Source organism: Neospora caninum, chromosome XII (genome assembly GCF_000208865.1).
Source record: "Neospora caninum Liverpool complete genome, chromosome XII".
NCBI lineage: Eukaryota > Apicomplexa > Conoidasida > Eucoccidiorida > Sarcocystidae > Neospora > Neospora caninum.
This window is the reverse complement of record NC_018398.1, coordinates 613,769-635,351: the sequence shown is the minus strand read 5'-3', so window position 1 is coordinate 635,351 and position 21,583 is coordinate 613,769. Positions and strand designations below refer to the sequence as shown.

At 53.2% G+C, this 21,583-nt stretch overlaps 2 protein-coding genes across 2 annotated transcripts; both read left to right on the top strand.

Annotated features, from left to right (window-relative positions):
* Positions 1-1,081: 1,081 nt before the first annotated feature.
* NCLIV_061060 (conserved hypothetical protein) lies at positions 1,082-5,732 on the top strand (the record flags this gene model as incomplete). The annotated part of the gene is made up of 7 exons (XM_003885659.1): positions 1,082-1,090; positions 1,607-1,741; positions 2,301-2,451; positions 3,216-3,242; positions 4,210-4,304; positions 4,882-4,971; positions 5,430-5,732. The coding sequence occupies 7 exons, from the start codon at positions 1,082-1,084 to the stop codon at positions 5,730-5,732; spliced, it is 810 nt and encodes a 269-aa protein (XP_003885708.1).
* Positions 5,733-9,006: 3,274 nt separating this feature from the next.
* On the top strand, positions 9,007-20,000 carry NCLIV_061050 (hypothetical protein; the record flags this gene model as incomplete). Its single annotated transcript, XM_003885658.1, has 18 exons — positions 9,007-9,196; positions 9,492-9,548; positions 10,113-10,317; positions 11,111-11,301; positions 11,836-11,970; positions 12,439-12,566; positions 12,829-13,009; positions 13,518-13,654; positions 14,175-14,347; positions 14,887-15,064; positions 15,516-15,584; positions 16,061-16,273; positions 16,657-16,986; positions 17,612-17,845; positions 18,347-18,454; positions 18,908-19,063; positions 19,240-19,392; positions 19,734-20,000. The coding sequence occupies 18 exons, from the start codon at positions 9,007-9,009 to the stop codon at positions 19,998-20,000; spliced, it is 3,105 nt and encodes a 1,034-aa protein (XP_003885707.1).
* Positions 20,001-21,583: the final 1,583 nt, after the last annotated feature.

The window sequence follows — 21,583 nt, the reverse complement described above, 5'->3', positions numbered from 1 at the left end:
GGTTTAATTGAAGAAGACTTGACTCAGAGCAACTGCCGCCTGCTGTGGAAAGCGGAACTCATTCAAGAACAGCTAAACCGGGTTTCGTTTCCAGTGAGAAGAGACAAGGGGGAAAATCTTCATCGCAACGAGAAGGATCACGAGAAAGAGACATGGAGACAAGAGACATGGAGACACACAAAGACGGAGACAGAGAGAAATCGAGACAACGTTGAAAGACAGACGGAAGGAAACGAAAAGGCTGTCAAACGAGGGGTTTCGAAGGCGTCGCTTTTGTGCTGCTTTTCACGAAAACGAAGTCGCTATTCAAGTCGCAGGGGGCGAACTTCGAAAGAGAAATCGGGTAAATTCCGGTTTTTTCTCTGGAGGATGCCAGCCTATACCGCCGTGCGCGAGGAGGGTGCGTCGAGTTCTCCCGAGTGTGTCTCCGAAGGCCTTTCTGCAGGGAACTCCCGCAAGAAAAAAACGCCTTTCCTTCCTTTCTCCATTTCCCTTCATCCTATGTGGTCTGTTCCGTTTTTTGTGTCGTGTATTTCTGTTTTTCCACGACGCTTTCTCCTTTGTTTGACACCGGAGCCGTCGCCAGTCCCCGTGCACATGGCAGCGACCGCGTCGATGCTGCCACGAGGCCCCCAGGCTGTTTGGCCGTCGTGTCTCTCGCATAGTTTCTGCTGTCTTCTCTTTCCTGCCGACGATGCCTTTTTCCTGGTCGTCCCTCGTTTTCCTTCTCTCCTTTCTCCCTTTCTCAACGCCTGCAGTGTCTTCCCGTCCTCGATTTGCTGCGACAGTCTAGTCGTTTTTGTCTTTTTCGTTTTCCTCTCCTCGAAGCGTGTCTGTTCTCGCCCTCACAGCCGCCATCGTCCCAGTTTCTCTCGCTTCTTCCTTTTCTTCCCGTTTTCTCCTCTTCCTTCTCCTCCGTATCTCTTCTTTCTCTCTTCTCTCTCTCTTCTCTCTCGTCTTTCTTCCCTTTCTCCTCCGTCTTCGATCTCTCTTCGATCTCTCTTCTCTTCGCTGTCTCCTCGCTTTTTTCTCCCTCCTCTAACGTTTTTTCTATCTGGTCTTTCTTTGAGGGTCAAGATAGATGGCGAGAGTAGGCACGTCTTCTCAAGGCTCCGACTCGTTGGAACGGGGAGAGACAGAAGAAACGAACGACTCTCCCCTGAGAGAAGTCTCTCTCGCTTTTGTTCAACATCTCCTCTTTTTCAAGGTGCCCAAACACCGCTATCGACACTGTCGTCCCACTCACACAAAAAGATATACAGATGTACACGCACACAGGCATCGATGTACAAATTACTCTACCTGCCTGTATACCGAGCCGTTCCTTTAAAACCCGTCAGGACATGCAAAACTGCATGATGTGTTTTTATGCTGCTTTCTACGATCTCTCCATTCAAACACGAAACCGCTCTCTCGTTCTTTCTCTGCATGCCTCCGGCAATGTAGACAAAGTGGTGTGCGATAGGCGCGGGTATGTACACTGGCGTAGATCGCTCTTCAGTGTCAGATATATCTGTGTGTGTTTGGCTTTGCACGTTTCTCTTTATCCCTGTTTTCTCCATTCGAAACTCCCTCTGTCTGAGCGCGTTTGTTTGTTTTTTCACAGGCTCTGCCTTGGAACGACGCAGAGATTCTCCACAAGCAGCTCCACGCGGCCTTCGGCTCCGGCCGCCTTCCTCCTCTTCAAAGATTTGTCGATCAAGTTTCCGAATCGTTGTCCCCCACGGGGCTGAGAATTCGGGTAAGGAGAAGACCAGAGACAAACGAGATGCCTAGAGGATTCTCTCTCTTTTGCCTTCCACGATTTGTGAGGTGTATCTTCATGTGTCTCGCTTCTCTTTCCCGTCCATCTTTTCCCTTTCCTTCGCTTCTTCTCTCGTTTTCTGTCTCTCGTTCTCCATCGTTTGCACCCTCTCACTTTTTCACCTTGTCTCTCGACCTCTCCCTGCGTTTCTAGATCTCTTCATCTATCTTCCCACGCTCTCCTCTGTCTCTTTCTGCCTCTTCCTGTATCTCTCTCTTTTCTCTCTGTCCTTCTCTCTTTCGCTGCTCTCGTGAGTCAGCTTCTTCGCTTTCGAACGCCTCTCCTTCGTCCTTCGTCGTTTTCTCCTTTCGTCTCCTTTCATCTCCTTTCGTCTCTTTTCATCTCCTTTCTTATCCTTACGTCTCCTTTCATCTCCTTTCGTCTTCTTTCGTCTCCTTTCGTCTTCCTCTTCATTCGACTTGCGGGGCCTGCGCCGCCTTTTGCGTCATTTTCGCATTTCTTCTCGCGTTGTGTCTGCGGTCGCCTGAAATTCCAGAAAGTCTTTTGCGACGGCAGTCGCCCATCCACCGCGTTTTTGGTCCTCCACAGCGAGGCCGAGGAGGAACTGCCTGTCAGCCTCTCTGCGCTCCGAGCGCTCGCGCGCGTCTCCAAGAAATTCTCGCTGACGCAACTTCGAATCTTCGAAGGTGACGCCCCCGTTCGACGACTGCACCGAAAAGACGCGGGGCAATTTCCGAACCTAGTTGAAAAGGGGAGAAGACAGAAAGACCCTTCAAGGGAGAAGAGAAGCTAGAGACGATTCTAAAAAGAAGAGAAGATAGAGACTGAAACCAGAAAGGAAAGACGAAAACACGAAGCAAGGCGAGAAACGAGAGAGAACCAGAAGGCGCGCTCACGACACGCGATGGAGTTTCGTCACTGCGGTTGGCGGAAAGCCGACCGTGTGGCCTTGGAGATATGAGAGAAAAGGAGAAAGAAGCGGAAGACAAGACGCAGAGACAAAGAATGGAATGCCCTTGCAGAATCCTCAATGCGAAAAATAGAAAGCAAATTCTGGCGACAGTCGCCTCTCAGGTGGTGCCCAGAAAGACACTCAGACCAAGCAATGGCCACATATAACTATATATAACTATATATATATATATATATATATATTTGCTAGATGACCAAACGTGCGAAACGTGTATGCACGCGCATACACAAATACTTACACATATACCTCGCCGTGTATCTCTGCGGCAGTTCCGACAGGGTTTCCTTCTCTTTCTCCTGCGGCGCTTTTTGTCTTTCTCTCTGTCTTTCTTCCGCTTTCGCGTCTCGCTCTGTGTCTTCGTCTCCTTTTGATCTTCTTGGCGTTTCCATCGTCTCTGTCTCTGTTCGAAGGGTGCCTCCATGCTTGGTGTGTCTCCCTGGCTTCACACGCACCGCGCTGTGCTTCTTTTTTCCTCAGCGGCGGCGAGTCATCTTCTGCGCACGCGTAGGTCTTTGACGTTCGCCACGCTTCCTCAAAGGAGTCAAAAAGTCTGTCTCGAAAGACAGCAAGGACTGCACGCAGGCCTGCACCGTAGAAAGCCCGTCTTTTCAAACTGCAGAAAGGAAGGAATTTCGCTCTTCGTGACATATCCGTCTTTCGTGGATTTCGGTTCTCCCTTTCTTCCTCAGTGTCTTCCGGTCTCCCCGTCTCTCTGGTGTCTTCCCTGTCTTTCTCTCCTCTTCTGGCCGCGTCCGCCCCTCTCTCTTCTCTCGGCGTTCGTTCACTCGTCCTCTCTCCCCTGTGCTTTTTGGCAATTGCCAAAGACTGCATCTTTCTCTTTTTCGTGCGTCTGCAGGAAGGCCCATGACACTGCTGCAATGGACGCGCTTGTGCCAGGCGAAAAGCGGCAACCCGGCGTCTCTCCGTGAGCATTAACATGCCATGTCTAGACCCACGCGAGTTCTTTTGTGTCCCATCTGGAGACGGACTTCGCGCTCTGAGAGAACTTCCAAATCTCCCTCACTCTCACGCATCCACACCGACACATGCATGCACGTGCATGTGGGCGGCCAAGCCGTCCCCGGTGTATGTACACCTCGGGTTTTGCGGTACATTGTGTCGGCTAGTCGCGTCGGCGCTGAAGTGCACACACATCGAGCCTGAGAGGATCCTCAAACGTCTATGTGCGTTGAGATTTCCAGAAATGTTAAAACTCCATCATCTCTGGATGTGGGGACATTCTCCACGCACGCATGTGCATGTCTCTGCGCGTTTCCTCACACACATGTCAGCTCTGCCTGTTCTGCATGCACAACGCGTTCATGCGTTTGCGTCGTCGGCGTCGGCAGCCGGGGTTCGCTGGCTGTCTGTTGCCGCTTCAGCGCACTTCAAGTTTGAGGAAAACTCGGACCGAGCAGACGCCCGGTCCGCCTGAGGTCACCCGGTTTTTCTCTGCGTTGCTTCTTTCCAGTGCAGGCGCTCCTCGAGCTTCAGCTGATGCAAGTGGAGAACGTGGAGGCGGAACCGTCCGCGGCGCGCCTGGTTTTGGGCCCCTGGTGTTACGCGGTGAGAATCTCGAATCGGAAGAGAAGGCAAAGACCAGAGCTAGGAAGACGAAAGAGGAAAAGGTGAAGACAAAATAAAAGACACACGCGAGACTACGGAACCCAAGAGGACGAAAAAGGCTGAGACAAGGGCTGCTGAAAAGCGAAGGAAACTCAGGTAGAAAGCTGGAGACACAGTGGGACTTCCTCATCGAACGTCTCGGGCCTCTGCAGAGGGGAGTTCCCCGTCGGGCTCTGAAGGCGGCAAGACATTCAGCTCTTTTTCGTTTCTTTTCCCACAAGCATGCACATGAGCGTAGAATTCCTGATTGCAGTCTCACTCCTTCTCGGCGAAAGATATGCAGACACCTGCTGTCGATCGCCCTCTACCATATTCATGCATTAATAAATATCTACATCTATATATCTCTATATATGCGCGTGTAGAACATGTATGGTGTGGATGTAAATGTAGATATAAATGTACAGTCTAGACGGGTATATATATATATATATATATATCTATATATATATATATATATATCTCACGGTTTCGTTTCAGTTTGGTGTTCGGAGTTTTGAGTTTGCATTGTGTTCAGGAGAAACTTCGATCCCTTGAAGCAGTGATGCCTGACGACGGCGCCGACGGCTTTGCTTGCACCCGTTGTCGTCTTCCGGCAATCTTCAATGTGCGTTCAGTCGGGCGCACAGAGTCGCGTCGTCTTCTTGCGCCGTCGACACAATTCCGCGCATGCGCGTGCATAGCCAATTCGTCAACCGTATCTACCGGGTGACGTTCTGTCTTTAAAACGCCCACGCCCACCTGCCTGCCTGCGGACAACTTATTTACCTTTATACATATGTATATATGGATCTAGATATACATGTTTCCATATCTGCGTATCGTTGGGTCTGTATCTGTTTCGACATCTAGGTAGAGATACACATTCGCCTCAGTCGTTCCGTCTATGAATGAATCTAATGGGTAAGAAGTGGACTATGTGTGTATGCGGGTGTTTTGGCTGTGTTTTTGTCTCGCCTTCTGGGTGTCTCTTCCGACTGTTTCACTCTTTCTGTGTGTTTTCCTGTGGCTCTGTCTGTTTCCTGTTTGCCCTTTTTTTCGCCACTCCCTTTTTTTCTTGCTCAGGCGCGCCGCTGTGGAGCTCCAGCGTGCGCGGCGCAGTACCACAGAGAGTGTCTCGAGTTTCTTTCTTCTCTCCGGTCTCCCTCGGCTCTCGGAAAAAGGCAAGGACGCCGCGTCTCGGCAGAAAGTGAAGACGAACGAGGAGAGGAAGAAGGCGACGAACTGGGTCAGCCGCGACTGCAGAGCGAGGACAGCGCGACGAACAAGGAAGATGGAACTCCCCGCGTGTGCCCGGCGTGTCGCGGCCCATGGGGAAATGTTCAGGTGAGAGGCGAAGAACGAGAGGAGGAGGACGCGACGGCATGAAACGAAAACCGGGGTGAATCGTTCTTCGCCTCTTCGCTTTAAACCTCTCCATGCGTCTGTGGTGTTCTTGCGCGTTTCCCGCTTCTTTGTTTTGGCCCTTTTCGTGTTCTCTTTCGTGTGCCAAAAGACGAACGCGTGTCTTCGTTTTGGCCCTTTTCGTGTTCTCTTTCTTCTGCCAAAAGACGATCGCGTGCCCGCCAGAGAGACCCGAGAGGAGTCGAAAGGGTAGAGGACAGATGCTCTCGGTTTTATCTCAGGTTTTCCAGCGCAAAAGCGCGTTGGAAGGCCCCCCGTTTTCGTATCTTTCAGCTCGTGCGGGTGCGGGGCCGTGTTCTTCAGCCCTGTTTGCTTCTCCAAACTTCTCTCCGCCCTCCTTGTTGGCTGCTCGGCTGATGCGTCCAGTTCGGTGTCGGTCGAGAATGTGTTTTTTGCTGTTGAGGGGAGACCAAAGGTTTACCATTTTTGCCGTCTGCTTCCGTTGCCGCGCCAAGGCGGCGCCCCTCTCCTTGGGCCTTTTTTGAAATCCGCGTTTTGTCTCCCTCGCGCCTTTTCGGCCTTTCTCCGCTGCCTCCATTCTCTACCTTCGGCTCTTCTCTCTCCGCTTTCTCTCCCCGTTTCTCTCTCGTTAGCCTTCATCAGTTAAAGAGACGGGAAGGGGAAGGGAGAGCGAGCGCGTGACAGCGAAAGGACAGTCACAGAGACGAAGAAACGGAACGTAGAGACCGACAGAAAAGAGACACCAAGAGAGAAACCTGAGAGACAGAGAGATACACGAGCACAGGAAGCGACATGCTTTCTCTCCCGGTGCGACGCCCCGATACTGAGGAAGAAAGAAGTCGGCATATTCAAAGACGCCCAAAAACGCTTCGAGTCTCATTCATCTCTTACCACGAGACAGAGGCAACTGCTTCCCAACGCTCTGCACCCCAAACCGATCTCTCGCTTCTACCCAGGCGTGCATGCAACGCAGAATCTTACACGCGAGTACCTACATACACTTATAACCTTATATATGCACACATTAAATATATATATATATATATATATATATATATGTATATATTATATATGTATATATATACATACAAACAGAAGGTATGTTCCTGTCTGCATAGGTATGTGTCCATCGAATTTTGAGTGTTTTATCGTGGCGTTCGCTGCCTTTTCCGTGTTTGGTGCCGCAAATCGAATAACTTTCTGACCACGAAAAAAGGCTGCGTGCGAGGAGCTGTGTTTCGGTCTTTTCTGTCGTTTGCGCTTAAGCCTCGCGAAGAAACGTGGCACACAGATGCTGCTGTCTCTATCCTGACTCAGGAGGGATAGCGACAAGAACGGCAACATATTGCCTTTCCTGTGACCGGAATGGGATTTAAGAACCCAAACCCCTTCGCGGCACTGGCGCTCGACAGCGTTCCGGTGTCTTCCCAGGCGTGGAAGTTTCCCAGAGCTTACGAGCTTCCTGCCTCAACAACACCTCCTCTCATCGGTGAGAAAAACGAAAAGCGCAGAGGCCTGTCCGTCTTCACTCGCATTCCCTCCGTATCCGCACGGGAACTCCACGTCTCCACAGGCAACGCGTGTGCGGCACTCTCCGTGTCGACTGTTAGCATGTTTCGCCGCGTCGATTCCGAGCTGCACTTTTGTTCGGGCACAGCACAGCGACTTCCAGGCGTCTTCCTGCTTTTTTCGGAGGCTTTCCCTTCGATCACGGTTCTCAGAGGTTCACTCTCCCTCTCTCTGGAGGACCGGACTTGGAACTGTTTCAGGTGTATCGACACCGCGCATTCTACCGCGGCCCTCTCTGGCGAATTTGAGGGAAGTAGGCGCATATTTTTCTCAGCGAGAAGCGCCCAGAAAAAGAGTGCAAACACGGCACAGACTCGAAGCCTTCGCGGTCTCGCCTTTTCGTTTGCAGATGTGCTCTTCCCGGTCGCCGAGAGCAGGTGGTTGTATCTGGATTTCACAAACCACCAAACAACGCTGCCTTCCACTTTAGGACGAAGGACAGGAAGCACGGGGAAAGGAGAAGCCGAAGCAAGCAGGCGTTTTGCCTATTCTCTGCTGGGGCTTTTTCGGAACCCCTCGGGAATCGATTTCGCGCGCGCTGGGTCCGATCAACCTCTCTGGTCACTTCGTTGAGGAGAGCAAATCGAGCGGTTTCCGTCGGAGGCAAAACCCCCTTTTTGCTCCTCATAGGAGACATGTCCTTTTCCGCTTTCTCCTTTTCCTGTCTTTCTCTCTCTCTTCGCTTCTGTCTTGGCGTTTCGCGAGAGGTTGCGCGGCGAGTCGCGATCGAACCCCGTCGCCTTCTTTGGGCTGTTTCCCATTTATATCTGCATGCGTCAAAGCGAGCAACCGGCGCAACGATGAACAGCGAGAGCTCTCTTTGTCTCCCCTGGCGGGGACGCGTCCTCGCGGGGGTCGGCGCCGATCTGCGCATTCGCCTTTTTTTTTTCTTTGAGATTTCCCTGTCGTTTTCATGCGTCGAACACGTGCTTCCTGCGCCTTCCTTGTGCTCTGTCTCTCTCTCCTCTCGCTTTACTCTGTGCGTGCGCGTGCGAGCGTCTTCTCGCGCGACCGTGTCTCCCCCTTCGCGTTCTCCCGGAGCTGCGTCGCGCGAAACACATCTCGGCGGTGTTCTCCGTCTGGATTCGCGAAGCGCAAATTCTTCCTGGAAACTCAGACTATCGCTCCTCTGCTTCCAGAAATCTCCGTCTCGCTCCCCATTCGCCGGGCGTTTCCGTTTCCTCTCGCGGACGAACCGGCTGACCTCCCGCGCATGCCGCCGCTGGCGCCTCTCCGTCGCAACCGTCTCCGCACAAACTCCGCGTTTCTCTGTCCCTCCTCTTCTCTCTTTTCTTCCTGCTCCTCGCTTTCTCCCCTTCTTCTCCATTCACGTCAATTACCTCGCGCCTTCGCCCCCCGTCCCATCATCCTCTTGGCTTCGGCACGGTCGTGCCGCCCGTGTCTCTTGCGTTCGTCGCAGACGTCTTCTCAGTCTGTGTCGTGTTCGCCCTTCTTCTCCTCCTCTGCGTCAGCTCCTTTCTCCTCGTTCTCACAGCCTCGCCTCACCAGACTCGCGTCGACCGCCCGGAAACTACCCGGCCGGAAAGACATCTCGCCGCTGCTTTCCTCGTCCACGTCTCCCCGCACTTCTTCCTTTTCGTGTCTCTCTCGGCGGCCTGCTCAGTTTCACGCTTCTGCATCTGCGCCTGCTGAACGCCGCACTCAGGCAACCGACGCATCTCGCTTCCTGTACATACACCGCACAACCATGGCGTTGACGGAGGAAGAAAAGAAGGCAAAGATCGAAGAAATCTCTGCGAGAGGCAGAGCGAAAGGATGGTCCGGAGAAGCGGTGCGCAGCGCCTACGTCGACTTCTTCGAGGTTCACGGCCACCTGATCTATCCGTCTTCGCCCGTCATTCCTCGGGGAGACAACACCCTCCTCTTCATCAATGCAGGTGAGAGTCCCACGAAGTCTCCACCGCGACACGAAAAGAAAAAGCGTCAGCGAACAGGGCTGTCGAGGTTCGAACGCCGCCTCGCGAGAATCTCATCCGGAAAAAATCGGTCACGGCGTTTGTGCACACAGCACTTTCATGCAGACGCAAACACGATGGACCGCAGTTCCCCCTGTGTATGTAGAGAGAAGCCGGTCTGTTGCGGGGTTGATTCACCGGGTTGACAACTCGTAATCTGCTCGCAGTCTGTGCCTGTGGAAAGCGCGTTCTGTGTTTTGTGCGTGCTTCTGCTCAGGAATGAATCAGTTTAAGCCGATCTTCCTTGGTCAAGTTGACCGCAACTCCCCGCTAAGTAAGGCCCTCTCCTCGGCCATGGCTGCTGAGAAGGCTAAACGTCACGCGGGCTTTCTGCGTGCTTCTGGGTTCTCAGAAAGAAGAACGAAAACCGCGCATAAAACATGCACACGTACACGCCGCCTGCGATGTCCCTTCGTACTCATATATCAGTGGTCACCTACATATATAAATATATATATTAATACGAGTATCAGTGTATCTACTTGCATGCAGGAACATGCACCGATGTACATCCGCTGTCACGACATACATATAGATCGATTGTTGTGAAACGTATGTTGTTGTACCTGACTTAATTTTCGTCTGTATACTTCCATGTACGTCTGCGACTCCATGTAGAGAGGGAGCGAGGAAGGGGATTGCGGCTCGGCTGCACACTCTGCGTATCCCTCTCTCTTGATCTCTCTCTGGATTTCTCTGTTGATCTCTCTCTGGTTCCCTCTCGTGTTCCCTCTCTTGGGTCCTCCCTCTTCTCGCTCTCTTATTCTCTCTCTTCCCTCTTCTTTTCTTGTCTCTGGCATTGCGTTGCGCATGCGCATTTTCCTGTGGGTTTGTTCAGGCAAACTGCGTCGCGTTACGGACACGCAAAAGTGCATCCGTGCAGGTGGGAAGCACAACGATCTGGAAGATGTTGGGAAGGACGTGTACCACCACACTTTCTTCGAAATGCTGGGAAACTGGTCCTTCGGCGACTACTTCAAGCGCGACGCAATCGCCTGGGCTTGGCAGCTCCTCACGGAAGTCTACAAAATCCCCAAAGACCGGTTCGTCTCATCACACCGTCCTGCGTCTCTCTCTGCAAGCGTCGGCGTTAGTCAAACTGCAGAAAGAGACAATGTGCATTACACATGGACGCTGATCGCGCTCTGTTTATGTCGCTGCGTTTCCCTAGGCGTGCCCCCGAGCATGCGGCCTTTTTTTTCGCTTCGAACCCTGACCAATATCCGCCGATTTCAAGGGAGATACAGATTTATAGGTTTATATAAAGATAGAGCAACAAAAGGGATACAAACGTTTCATATATGCATGTATAGAGGTAGAAATAGATAGAAAAACACATACACATAGATACATGTATAAATGTGTACAGACATGCAGGCATGTAGAGAACGTGTGGGGTTCGAAGGTATTTCTCGCCTCGAACAGCTCGTGTGCTTGTTTGCAAACGCTGTGCAGTTCCCGCCGCTACACCTTTCCAGAGTCCGTCGTTCCTGGTCTTTTTATCGCTCTTTCCATTGTACAGAGATAACGATGCAAAGTTGGATGTGGGACAATACCTACTTCGCCCCACCTAGATCTCTCTAAACTCACGTCTGCATCCACGTCCGTCTCTTTGTACAGCTATCTATATGGAACTCTGCCTGCATACCGTATCTGCATCCCTCCATACACACTCACATATATATATATATATATATAAAGATATGTTCATATATATGTTCTGTCCGTCTCTTTCCGAGTGTGTGTACCACTCGTTGTGGAGATAGGATCGCGTTAGGAAGTGGCAAGTCCCGGGGTGTAGAGCCGCGACGAAAGTTTGCTTTCCTTTTGTCTCAGGCTGTACGCGTCCTACTTTGGCGGCGACCCGCGCCTCCCCACTTGCCCGCCGGACAACGAAGCACGCGACCTCTGGCTGCAGTATCTCCCACCTAACCGCGTGCTGCCTTTCGGGGCGAAGGAAAACTTCTGGGAGATGGCGGATACTGGTCCATGCGGTCCGTGCTCGGAGATCCACTACGACCGAATCGGTGAGGCCCTGGAGAGAAGATTCTCTCACCGCGCGCGCGCTCGCCCAGGGAGGCTGTGCTCAGATGGGAGAGTCACGCCTGCGCCAAGTCTCTCGTACATACATGCCTATAGATGCGTAGATATGCTTACATGCATACGGATATATATATATATATATCCTCACATGTGAATGTGTTGATGGCGATAAACTCATCATTGTAGAACGACAGTTCGTGCATGTACCTCCCACACCACGTGTCTTCCGAAGTGTCGCGTGCCTACAATGCGTGCAAATATGTGTTTGTATATGAAAGCATATATATATATATATAGGTATACACGTAGATGTATAGGTGTGTATGAATCTATAGAGGTAATGTTCATATGACACTATGAGTAGCTAGAAATGTGCGTGTCTACGTTTCTGTGCATAGGCACATATATGCATGTGCGCATACATGTACTTCGAAGTGTACAGCTGTGTTTGTTAATGCCCGTTACTGGACTGGAAGTGGAGCTCTGACTGCCACTCTAGATTTCTTTGTGTTTCTCAGGAGGACGCGATGCGAGCAGTTTAGTGAACGCAGATGACCCGTCGGTCTTGGAGATTTGGAACCTCGTTTTCATGCAGTACAACCGCGAGAAAGACGGAAGTCTTACGCCGCTCCCTGCTCCGTGCGTCGATACAGGTGAGCGCCGTAGATGCTGCGTTGCATGCGAATCGTTTTCATGCTTTAACTCTGCGAGGGCCTGCATGCACAGGTTCCACCTTCCCTACCTGTGTGCATCCACACAGCGGTTTCAGCCGGAAGCGAAAAGACCACGAAATCTGGGTTGCATGCTCGACCCGCGCTTCACTTGAGGCAAATGAGAGAAAATCATGCCAGAGACACAGCGACGTGCACGCGCTGGTGTGTATGCACTTGCGTGGATTCACGGACGTAACGCGCTCGCCCTGTGCGAAAAAACCGATGAGTCGCAACAACGCCGGGAACCTGTCCATACAGTCCATTCACCCTTACACATATACGAATGTGCATACATAAATACACACAAGTAAGTCTGTATATATATATATATATATTTGTTTGTGCGTTTGGGATTCGCTTCTTTCTCACGGTCGTTTTGTGCCTCGTTGTTCGTCGCTTTCTGTGCAGGGATGGGCTTGGAGCGTGTGGCCTCTGTCCTGCAAGACAAGCAATCGAACTACGACACGGACCTTTTCATTGCTCTCTTTGACAAAATTGCCGAACTCACTCCCGGCCTACGGCCCTACGAAGGCAAGGTGAGGCGCGGCTGCCTTCCGTTCTCAGTCCGTATCTGAGACGACAACTCGCAGAAAGAGTGCAGAGCTGTTTCGACGCCGCCCGCGGAAGCCGTGCCGCGTCCCGGCGTATCGCCTCCAGTCCGCCTGAGGCGTCGGTTTTCCCGCGGTTCGTTCGCACGCGAACCTTTTCAGAGCGCGTTCGCGTCTGTGTGTTGGACCATTCTGGTTTGTCCACGTCCCGTTCTTGGCCCCTTTCTTGGCGTTCCTCCCTCTTCTTCAGATTGGAGAGGAGGACAAGGACCTCATCGACATGGCGTACCGCGTCCTCGCCGACCACGCCCGTTGCCTGACTGCGGCGATTGCTGACGGCGCAGAGCCTTCGAACGAGGGACGAGGCTACGTGCTCCGAAGAATCCTCCGACGCGCGGTGCGCTACGCCCGTCAAACGCTAGGAATGAAAGGTTAGGAAGAGACCTTTTCGGAGGAGAATCCGTTTTTTTGACATGGATGTGCGGAGGAGGCGTCGGGTGTCTCCAAGGAAACAGCGGCGCGTCTGCAGAGGCGTGCCTGAGGGAGAGCGAAGACACCACGCTGTGTGACGCGCCCGCGACTTCGGAGGGGGATGTCTATTTCCATGTGGTTAAATCCCCCTTTTTATAGAATGATTTACCGATAGGGATTCGGCGGGATGGGGATATATATCCGTGCGTGCGTGCACATGCAGAGGTGTGAATATCTGTCTGGAGGGAGCGGGGTGTATCAACCTACAGATAAAGAGAACGACACACACGAATACGCCATGTATATATATATATATATATATATATATATATGAATGTGGCTTGGCGTATCGCCTTGCCTATCAGTTGCGCGCGGTTTTCTCCGTCGATGCTGCGCAACGTCGCCGCCGATGATCGCGCGTCACGTGTTCCTGGCCGTTGCTGATTTGTTTTCCGCGTTTCTCCCCAGAGGGGGCCTTCCCGCAACTCGTCTCCGTCGTGGTCTCGCTTCTCGGATCGACTTTTCCGGAGATGAAGAAGAATGAAGAAAAAGTGATTCGCATTCTCCACAAAGAAGAACAGCAGTTCTCGCGCACTCTCGACAATGTAAGAAAACGAGGGGGGAAATTGGAGATTGCCCTACAGGAAAGGGACACAGACCGCGCACTGCTTGCTGACGCGTTAGGAGGCAGGAAGAAGGCGCGGGACAGCGAACCGTCGAGCCATGGGAATGGAACAGACGGGAGACGGGAAAAGAATAACTTGGGCGTCACTTCTTCACATACATACCTTGCGTCACTTTCCTCGGAGCATCCTGTGATGTGTCCAGTTTCGTCGTGTTATCGCCTGCATGGCGAAGAAGCGTCGACAAAAATCTCGGCGTTGCACGTGCGCAGCTCACGCCCATCCAGGCGAACATGTGTATCTCTAAGCACCCGTCTTCCTAGATTCATACATACATATATAATACAAGTACATAGATGTATGATATATATATATATATATATGTATTTCAATGGGAAGAAGAGTCTCTTGTGGGCTGTTTCTGTTGCTCTTGATTTCTTCCTTGAAAGAGGTTTTTTTTTGTCGCGATCCCCATTTCATGCCTTGCTGCTGCGGTGTATAGGGCGTGGAACGATTCAAGAAGGTGGCGAATTCCCTCAAGGCGAAGGGTGTGAAAGTCTTCCCTGGAAGCGAAGCCTTCACGCTCTACAGCACCTACGGGTTTCCGCTCGACCTTACCCAGTTGATGGCTGAGGAGGTTGGACTCCAGGTTGACGCCGAGGAATTCGAACGCAAGTACGCTTGATTTCGAACAGCACACATGCAATCTCCGCCTTTTTCACAAATTCATGAACTGCATTCTCTATTTGCACTTTTCTGATGTGCCATAATATGTGAATGTATCTGTACAGATGTGCGTCCATAGATGCACAGGCGCATTTGCATATACGTATACATATCTCTCTACGATGTACAGATGTATAGCTATGGATTTGTATTTGCCTGTACGCCTCCATTAATCCATAAGTATATGCGGATGCCATGTACGTACATATACACACAATTATATATATATATATATATATATATATATATATATATGCAGGTATGTATGTATATACACATGTATATATACACATGTATATATATGTATAAATATATGTATGTATGTGTGGAGATGAAGTGAGTTGTGTGCGTTGAGGCGTGTGTATGTGGGTCTCACTCCATCTCGGTGCGTCAGAGTAAACGCATGGTGGCGGGGCGAAAGAGGGCGCGCTTCCCCGAAAGGCCGTGCAGCCGCTCTGTCGCGCCTCAGTGCATGCGTTTGGTTGCAGATTCGACGCACACCGTGTAGCTTCTGAGAACACCTCGTTCAAGCAAGGCGGAGCAGGAGCGGTGTACGCTCTGCCGCCAGACCAGCATCATCTCCTGGCGAAGAATCGGAACCTCGCCCCCACGGACGACTCCGCAAAGTACCAGTGGAACGTCAAAGATCTAGCTGCGCTCGTGGCGGTAAACATCCACGCTTCGCGGGGTTTTTCCGCTCTTTCCGGGGAGACGTTTTTCTTATGCGTCCTGACGAACAAACCTGCGCGAGCGACTGAACCTCCCTGTCCCCATCGGCACATGCAGTCTCCCCACATAAACCTACTTAGATCGGCGTTCATGACTATTTTCGAAAGCGGATCTATATATGCGTTCACGCGCACAAGTGTGTGTAGACGTATGCCAGGGGAGCCGTTCTGTGGGGAGAAAATGCAGGCGCGTGTGTGGATACTGACAGAGCCTCATGCACGGTCCCTTCGAGCGAGCGTACATGCGGTTCGAGAGAGCCGCTCGTGATGATTCCTCTGTTTATCATCCAAACGGTGGGCACGCCATGGGCCCCAGCGGCACTGTGTGGAATCCCAGCAGTCCCCGAGCGCATGCGCCTTTTTCACGTGTTTCTCGCTCCTTTTCTCAGCAAGATGCAGTTGAAGCGGCGCCTGTCAAAGCGAAAGTCGCGGCGATTTGGGACGGAAAGCGATTTGCGGTGAGCTCTCTTTTTCTTCGCCTCCGTTGCTGGCCACGTGCTCTCTGGGGTTTACGGTTTGTTGTCCGTCTGTAAGCCGAACCCGAGCTTCGCTGTGCGACCTTTATGATTGCCGGACGTTTTCGGCGAAACCCAGAGAGGCGCGGAAAGCTCCGGTGCACGTCTCGCGTGGAGGCAGCCCATTCGCCTCGCGAGACTGAAACGGAAGAGCGCCTCTAGTTGGTTGAGGGCCTGCGCGTTTTTGGAGATCAAGAGCGACACGCGCTCGCCTCGCGTGTGTCTTTTTGAAGAAGTCGCATCTCGCGCTTCCTCTCCTCGGCGAGGGGGGGTCAGCGGTCACGTGCGCATCCTTACTCTGCTTGGCTGCGGGGCCGATCGCTGTTTTAACGAGCGCCCCTGTGTCGCGTCTCTTTTTGGCGGGGACTGGTTTCCAGTCGGTGTGAGTGCACTTTCTCTTTCTCTCGGTGGGTTCGCAGCCGGACGCCGCAGCCGTCGCGTCCCCGACGAGCGAGAACTTCGTCGCCGTGATTCTCGACAAAACCTGTTTCTACGCAGAACAGGGGGGTCAAGTCGGCGACGTGGGTCGCCTCGTCGATCTCTCCTCGGGCGCCGAGTTCGAGGTGATCGATTCGCAGAAAAGCGGAGACTACGTGCTGCACATTGGAACGGTTTCGAAGGGCACGCTGAAGGTGAGGGCGAAACACGAAAGAAAACGTGGAAACGACAGGGAAGGACAAACAACAAAGTGGAAAGGAAGGAGGTGGAGGCGCGGGAATCAGCGGAAACGGATATCGATGCGTGGAGACAAAGAGAGGGAAGGTCTGGAGCAAGGCACGAGATATGAAGTCGGCGCGCAGGGAGACATGCCGAACGCTCTCTCAAGCGCTCTCGCTGCAGGACAGGGCGTTCTGGGGACTTTCTTCTTCCCTGTTGACCTGGGTAGATGGAGTGTTTTTCTGCGGAGTCTAGGAGAGCGTCTGGTCTGTCTTTTGCCTCTTTCGTGTCCCGTGGAGCGTGCGGTGTGACCGACTCCTTCCGGCTTCCTGTGCATGCATGCGTGCTTCGCTTGCAGGAAGGCAGCGAACTTGTGCCTCTCGTGGACTATGTGCGTCGCTTCAAGCTCGCGCAACACCACACCGGCACGCATCTCCTCAACTTTGCTCTGAGGGAGGTTCTGGTTCGAAAAATGCGCAAGAACGCTGAGGGTGGAGACAAGCGGGAAGACACCAACGGCCTGCACATCCGCGAGTCGTGCCTGAACGAGCGAGAACTGTCAGACGAAGAAGACATCCAGCAGAAAGGATCGCTCGTTGAGGAAAAGAGACTCCGCTTCGACTACGCGGGAGAGAAACCGATGGAAAACGAGGACATCCTCGCCGTCGAAAACGTCGTCAAGGACTGCGTAAGCGCACCACCGCGCGAGGCACAGTCCTCGTACACATTCAAGCCCGCAGATCTGCGTGTCGATGTGCGCTTTTTAGAAGGATGTGGAGTTGGTGCTCAGAGACGCGTGTGGGGACGAGGGCGTGGAGGTATACGTAGAGAGTATATCCTTTATGGAAATGTGTACATTGCTGCGTATATATCTTGTACAGATATACACACGTGCAGGTATGTGAGCATGTATCCACGTAAACAGGTATTTTGATGTGTGTAGGTGCGGTGACGTGCCGGACGAATGGGAAGTGTATGCCTGAGGGGGGATGCGCGTGGCTGTGAACCGTGTAGATCTGCGAAGTTTACAGAACACAAACGGCTTGAGATGGTCCACAGCCACATTTGCTTTCTTTCGATCAAAGTTCTCTCTTCAGAAAAGGCGGGTGCATGCGGGCTGTCTCCCTGGAAAGGTCTCGCGAGCGTGTGGGCCGATACGCACACCTCATCCATGCCAATTTCTTTTTCGCAACGCTCTGGAACGACGTTCTTCCTGCGTCTCCTCTTTTTTCTCTTTCTCTGTCGTGTGTGTGTGCTTTCCCCTGCGGTTCTGTCACTTTTCTCTGTTTTTCTCCACGAGTTTATCTCTCCAGATTGCGCGGGAACGGCCGGTGCACTACCGAGAAATCGCGCTCGAGCAGGCGATGAAGATTCCGGGGCTGCGCGCCGTGTTCGGCGAGGTGTATCCGGACCCCGTTCGCGTGGTCTCAGTCGGTTCGCCCATTGAGGACCTAGTGGAGCTCGCAGTCTCCGGGAAAGGCGAAACGCCCTTCGCCAGCATCGAACTCTGCGGGGGTACGCATCTGCACAATGCGGCGCAGATCCAGGTAAGGACCGCGGAAGAGACGAATGCAGAGCGGGACAGAAGCCGCGAGCGAGGAGGACGGAGGAAAACCGGGAGAAGGAGAGGAAAAAACGAACGCCGTGAGAACGAGAAGAAGGGAAGGAGAAAGGTCGAAGAAAAGCGGAAGAGAGGCGGAGCCAGAAAGAGGCGAACCTCTAAACGACAGAGTGCAAAGAGTAGCTAGCGCATGTGTTTGTGTGTGTTTGTTTGCGGTGTGCGTTCTTTGGCGTCTTCTTTGGGGTGATGGTATTTGCGTTATCTCCGACTAGAAAGAACTCCACACAGAGAGACGGCGGGGGTGGAGAGTGGCGCTTGCGTGAGACTGCGTCTTCCCTCTCGGTCTCTGAGGCGTCCAGGTCGCGGGACTCCCGAGACACTCAGAAGTTCGGTCGCTGCTGGGGTGAGTCTGTCGTCTTCTTTCGCTCGGGAAGCCGGAAATCTGCGATTCCCATTCGAGAGGCCTTGCGCTGTTTCCACTTTCCAGGATTTCTGCATCATCTCGGAAGAGTCGGTGGCGAAGGGCGTGCGGCGCGTCGTGGCAGTGACAGGGGACCCGGCGCTGGAAGCGCGCAAGGAACTCGAGGAGCTCGAGGTAAGAGAAAGCGAACAAATCGAAGAAGGAACGAGAAAAAGAAGACGAGACGAGACTCATAACGAAACCAGTGCAAGACACGTTGTCACAGATCGCTTCGAAATCATACCTATATATACATATATATGTGTATATATATGTATAAGTGTCTATATGTATAAGTGTCTATATGTGTGTACGTGCTCGTGTGTACATAATTGTAAGATGATTGTACATCAGGTCGTCCTGTGCACGGAATCGAGGAGGTTGGGCAGTGTTGTTTCGTAGCTTCCATTTCCGCGATGCAGTTCTATGCGTCTAGGGATAAATATGTCTGAGCGTAGCTGTTGACCAGGCGGAGCATGATTCGAGGGCTTGCGCCTGCGTTACGGCGTGTGGAGAATCGCAGAAGCCGGTTGAGGGCAGTGGCGGTGGCTGACGTGCCCAGTGTGCTGCCGAGAGTGTTTTTTGCAGAAAGCGTTTGCGTCGCTCGCCGCGGCGCCGAGGGAACTGCCTGCGTTGGAGAAGGAGGTCTTGAAAGCCCGTGGACTTCTCGACAGCGCGGGGCCGCTCCCCCTTGTCGGGAAGCGCGTACTCGTGAAGCAGCTGGAACAGGCTCAGAAGTCACTGGTGAGAAAAAAACAGAGAGCGAAGCACGCGACGGGCGGGGGGAGTCTTGGCGTCCTTCGTTCTCTTTTTTTTGGTTCGCGTTTCGAGGTTTTCTTGGGCAGAAAAAACAGAGGAGAGGGCCGTGGCGCGTCTGTCGCGGTTCACACGTGACTTGTTTTTGGTGCGTCGTCTCTCAGCTTGAGCTCCAGAAGGCCCGCAGCAAGGAACTATTGAAGGAGGCGAAGCGGCTGGGTGAGGAGGTCGGCAACGAGCACAAGACGAAGCCTTTCCTGGTCCTCAATCTGCCCCAGCTCCACGGGGATGGCAAAGCGCTGGACACCGCGTCGCAGGTAGGACGGGACACACACCGGGGAAGGTTCCAGGGGGACGGGAACCAGCCAGCGACAGCCGCGCGGGGACGGTGGGCCGGAGTGTCTTTCCGCTCAAAACCGGTGAAACTCGAAACCGATCCTGCGTCGCTTCCGGGGCGCTTTCGTCGCCGTGTCCCACTTTGCATCTCTCCTGGCGCTTCTCTCTGTTCGCACCCTCGCGGGGTTCACTTTTTCTTCGTCTCGCGGTTTCCGACTCGGCAGATGTGCAGGAACACCCCGCAAAAGCGGACGCTTTTTCGTTTGTGTCACCCGTCTCTGCGCCGCCTCTCTGTGTTTTCGTCCCGCTCGCGTACCCACAGACGCTGCATCAGACAGCCCCGGAGTTGCCTTTCCTCCTCGTCACCGCGAATCCTGCGACGGGGACTGCAGCGATCGCGTTTGTGCCCGCGTCCTGTGGCAAAAACGCGGTCGCCGCGCCCTGGCTGAATGCCTGCGTCGGCAGTCTCGGTGGAAAAGGCGGCGGTAAAGGCGAGCGCGCAGTCGGCGCTGCCAAGGAGGGCGATGAAGACAAAGTGCTGGCGGCGGTGGCGGACGCGACGGCCTTTGCGGAGAAGAACCTCGCTTAGGTGGGGAGGTGTTTAGGTACGAAACAGCCTCGAGTGCGCGGGCGGCGCTTTTCGTTTTTTGGCGAGGCAGAGAAAGGCGCGATCTTGCGTTTGATGGACTCTTTCAGGCACAAACGCGAGCGCCCGGATGCTCTCGCGGACGCGGGGTGTTTGGCCGTCCCCGGAAATCCAATCCTTCTTGAACGAGAAACCGTGTCATAAAACTGAAGCCAGACTTCCTGCTCCACATCATAAAAAATGGGAATCCCCCTGGTGTCGACAAACCGCCAGAGAGTCCCTCGGGAGGGTTGTCTATGGCAGTACATCAAAGAGTTCGGCGCGACGAAGAAGGCGCGCTTCTGTGTTTTGTGCGTGGCAACAGGTGAACCGAGTGTTTGTGGCGACAGGTGTAGGTCCGAGGGAAATCGTTCCGGCTTTCGGGAGGTTTTTCAAGAGAGAGGGACGCCAACAACTCGTGAACTCCAGATGCGCCTTGATCAGAAAACAAACTGTCAACGAACGGCGATCTGTCGAGGCGCGTATGCGTTTGGGGAAACACTAACCACTCGCTGGTGCACACATTTTGGAAGCGTTTTCTTCGACACTGTGGGATTCCCTCGGCGCCTTTAACAGAAGGGCGCCGAGATTTTCTGCCTGAAACCGCTTAGGAGAGCGGGAAAACATAGCGGAGAACCAGCTTCGAAAAGAAGAGAGAAAGGAGACTCGCGGAGCTTGCCGCGTTGCGACGGCGCCTTACCATTCAAGCGGAAAACCGACTAAATTTAGGCCTCAGGTTTTTGGTGACAGTCCGAGCGGGGGGACAGACGACGTGTTGTGGGTTTTCGCGAAAAGAAGGGGAGGGACGAAAGGACCGCGCTCTCAGAAAGGTGGCGAGAGGAGCTAGGGCGGAGAACTGCCCCTCCGATCTCCCGTGTTTTCGCCTTTTCAGGCAGTAGATAGGATTTAACGCACTCTGCATATCCACAGAGTCGCCGTTCGAGCGGCGTGTGCTGACGGTGCCACAAAGAACGAACAAACCTTCTTTTCTGTGTCGAACTTCGGGAACGAGACAGCATTTGTGTACTTCCCTTTTGTTATCGCAATCCGCGACCCGCGTTAGTGCTGTTCGCTGTAGCGGGGCGTACCAGGCGCCTCTCGCTGGTTCCCTTCTTTTTCCGGGATTCGCAGAGAGCGGGCGGAAAGATCGGGATCCGTTCACTTTAACTACAAAAACCAGGCACATGACTCTCCCCCGGACAGAGCTCCAGTCTCCCCAATGTGTTGCGCAAGTTGGTGCGCGTGCATATCTCTCGAAAACGAGAGTCGGGCGCGACGGAAGCGTTTTGTTGCTTCTCACCATCTCGGCCTGAAAGGATTGTCTTTGGCCAACTTCGAAACCGGGCCTCTCTTCCCCGGACACGTGTTCCCCTTCCGCGGGTCCTCGGAGACGCTCTGACGGGTCCCCTTCCCCGCTGTGCGGCGTCTTCCAAAAAAAAGAACGCGTGAAAACGGTCTCTTTGTTGCGTTCTTCAGCCCACCAAGGGTGCCCTCAAAAGTAAAACGACGTTCGTACCCCCCAGTAGAAATGGTCGTGTGCGTCAAGG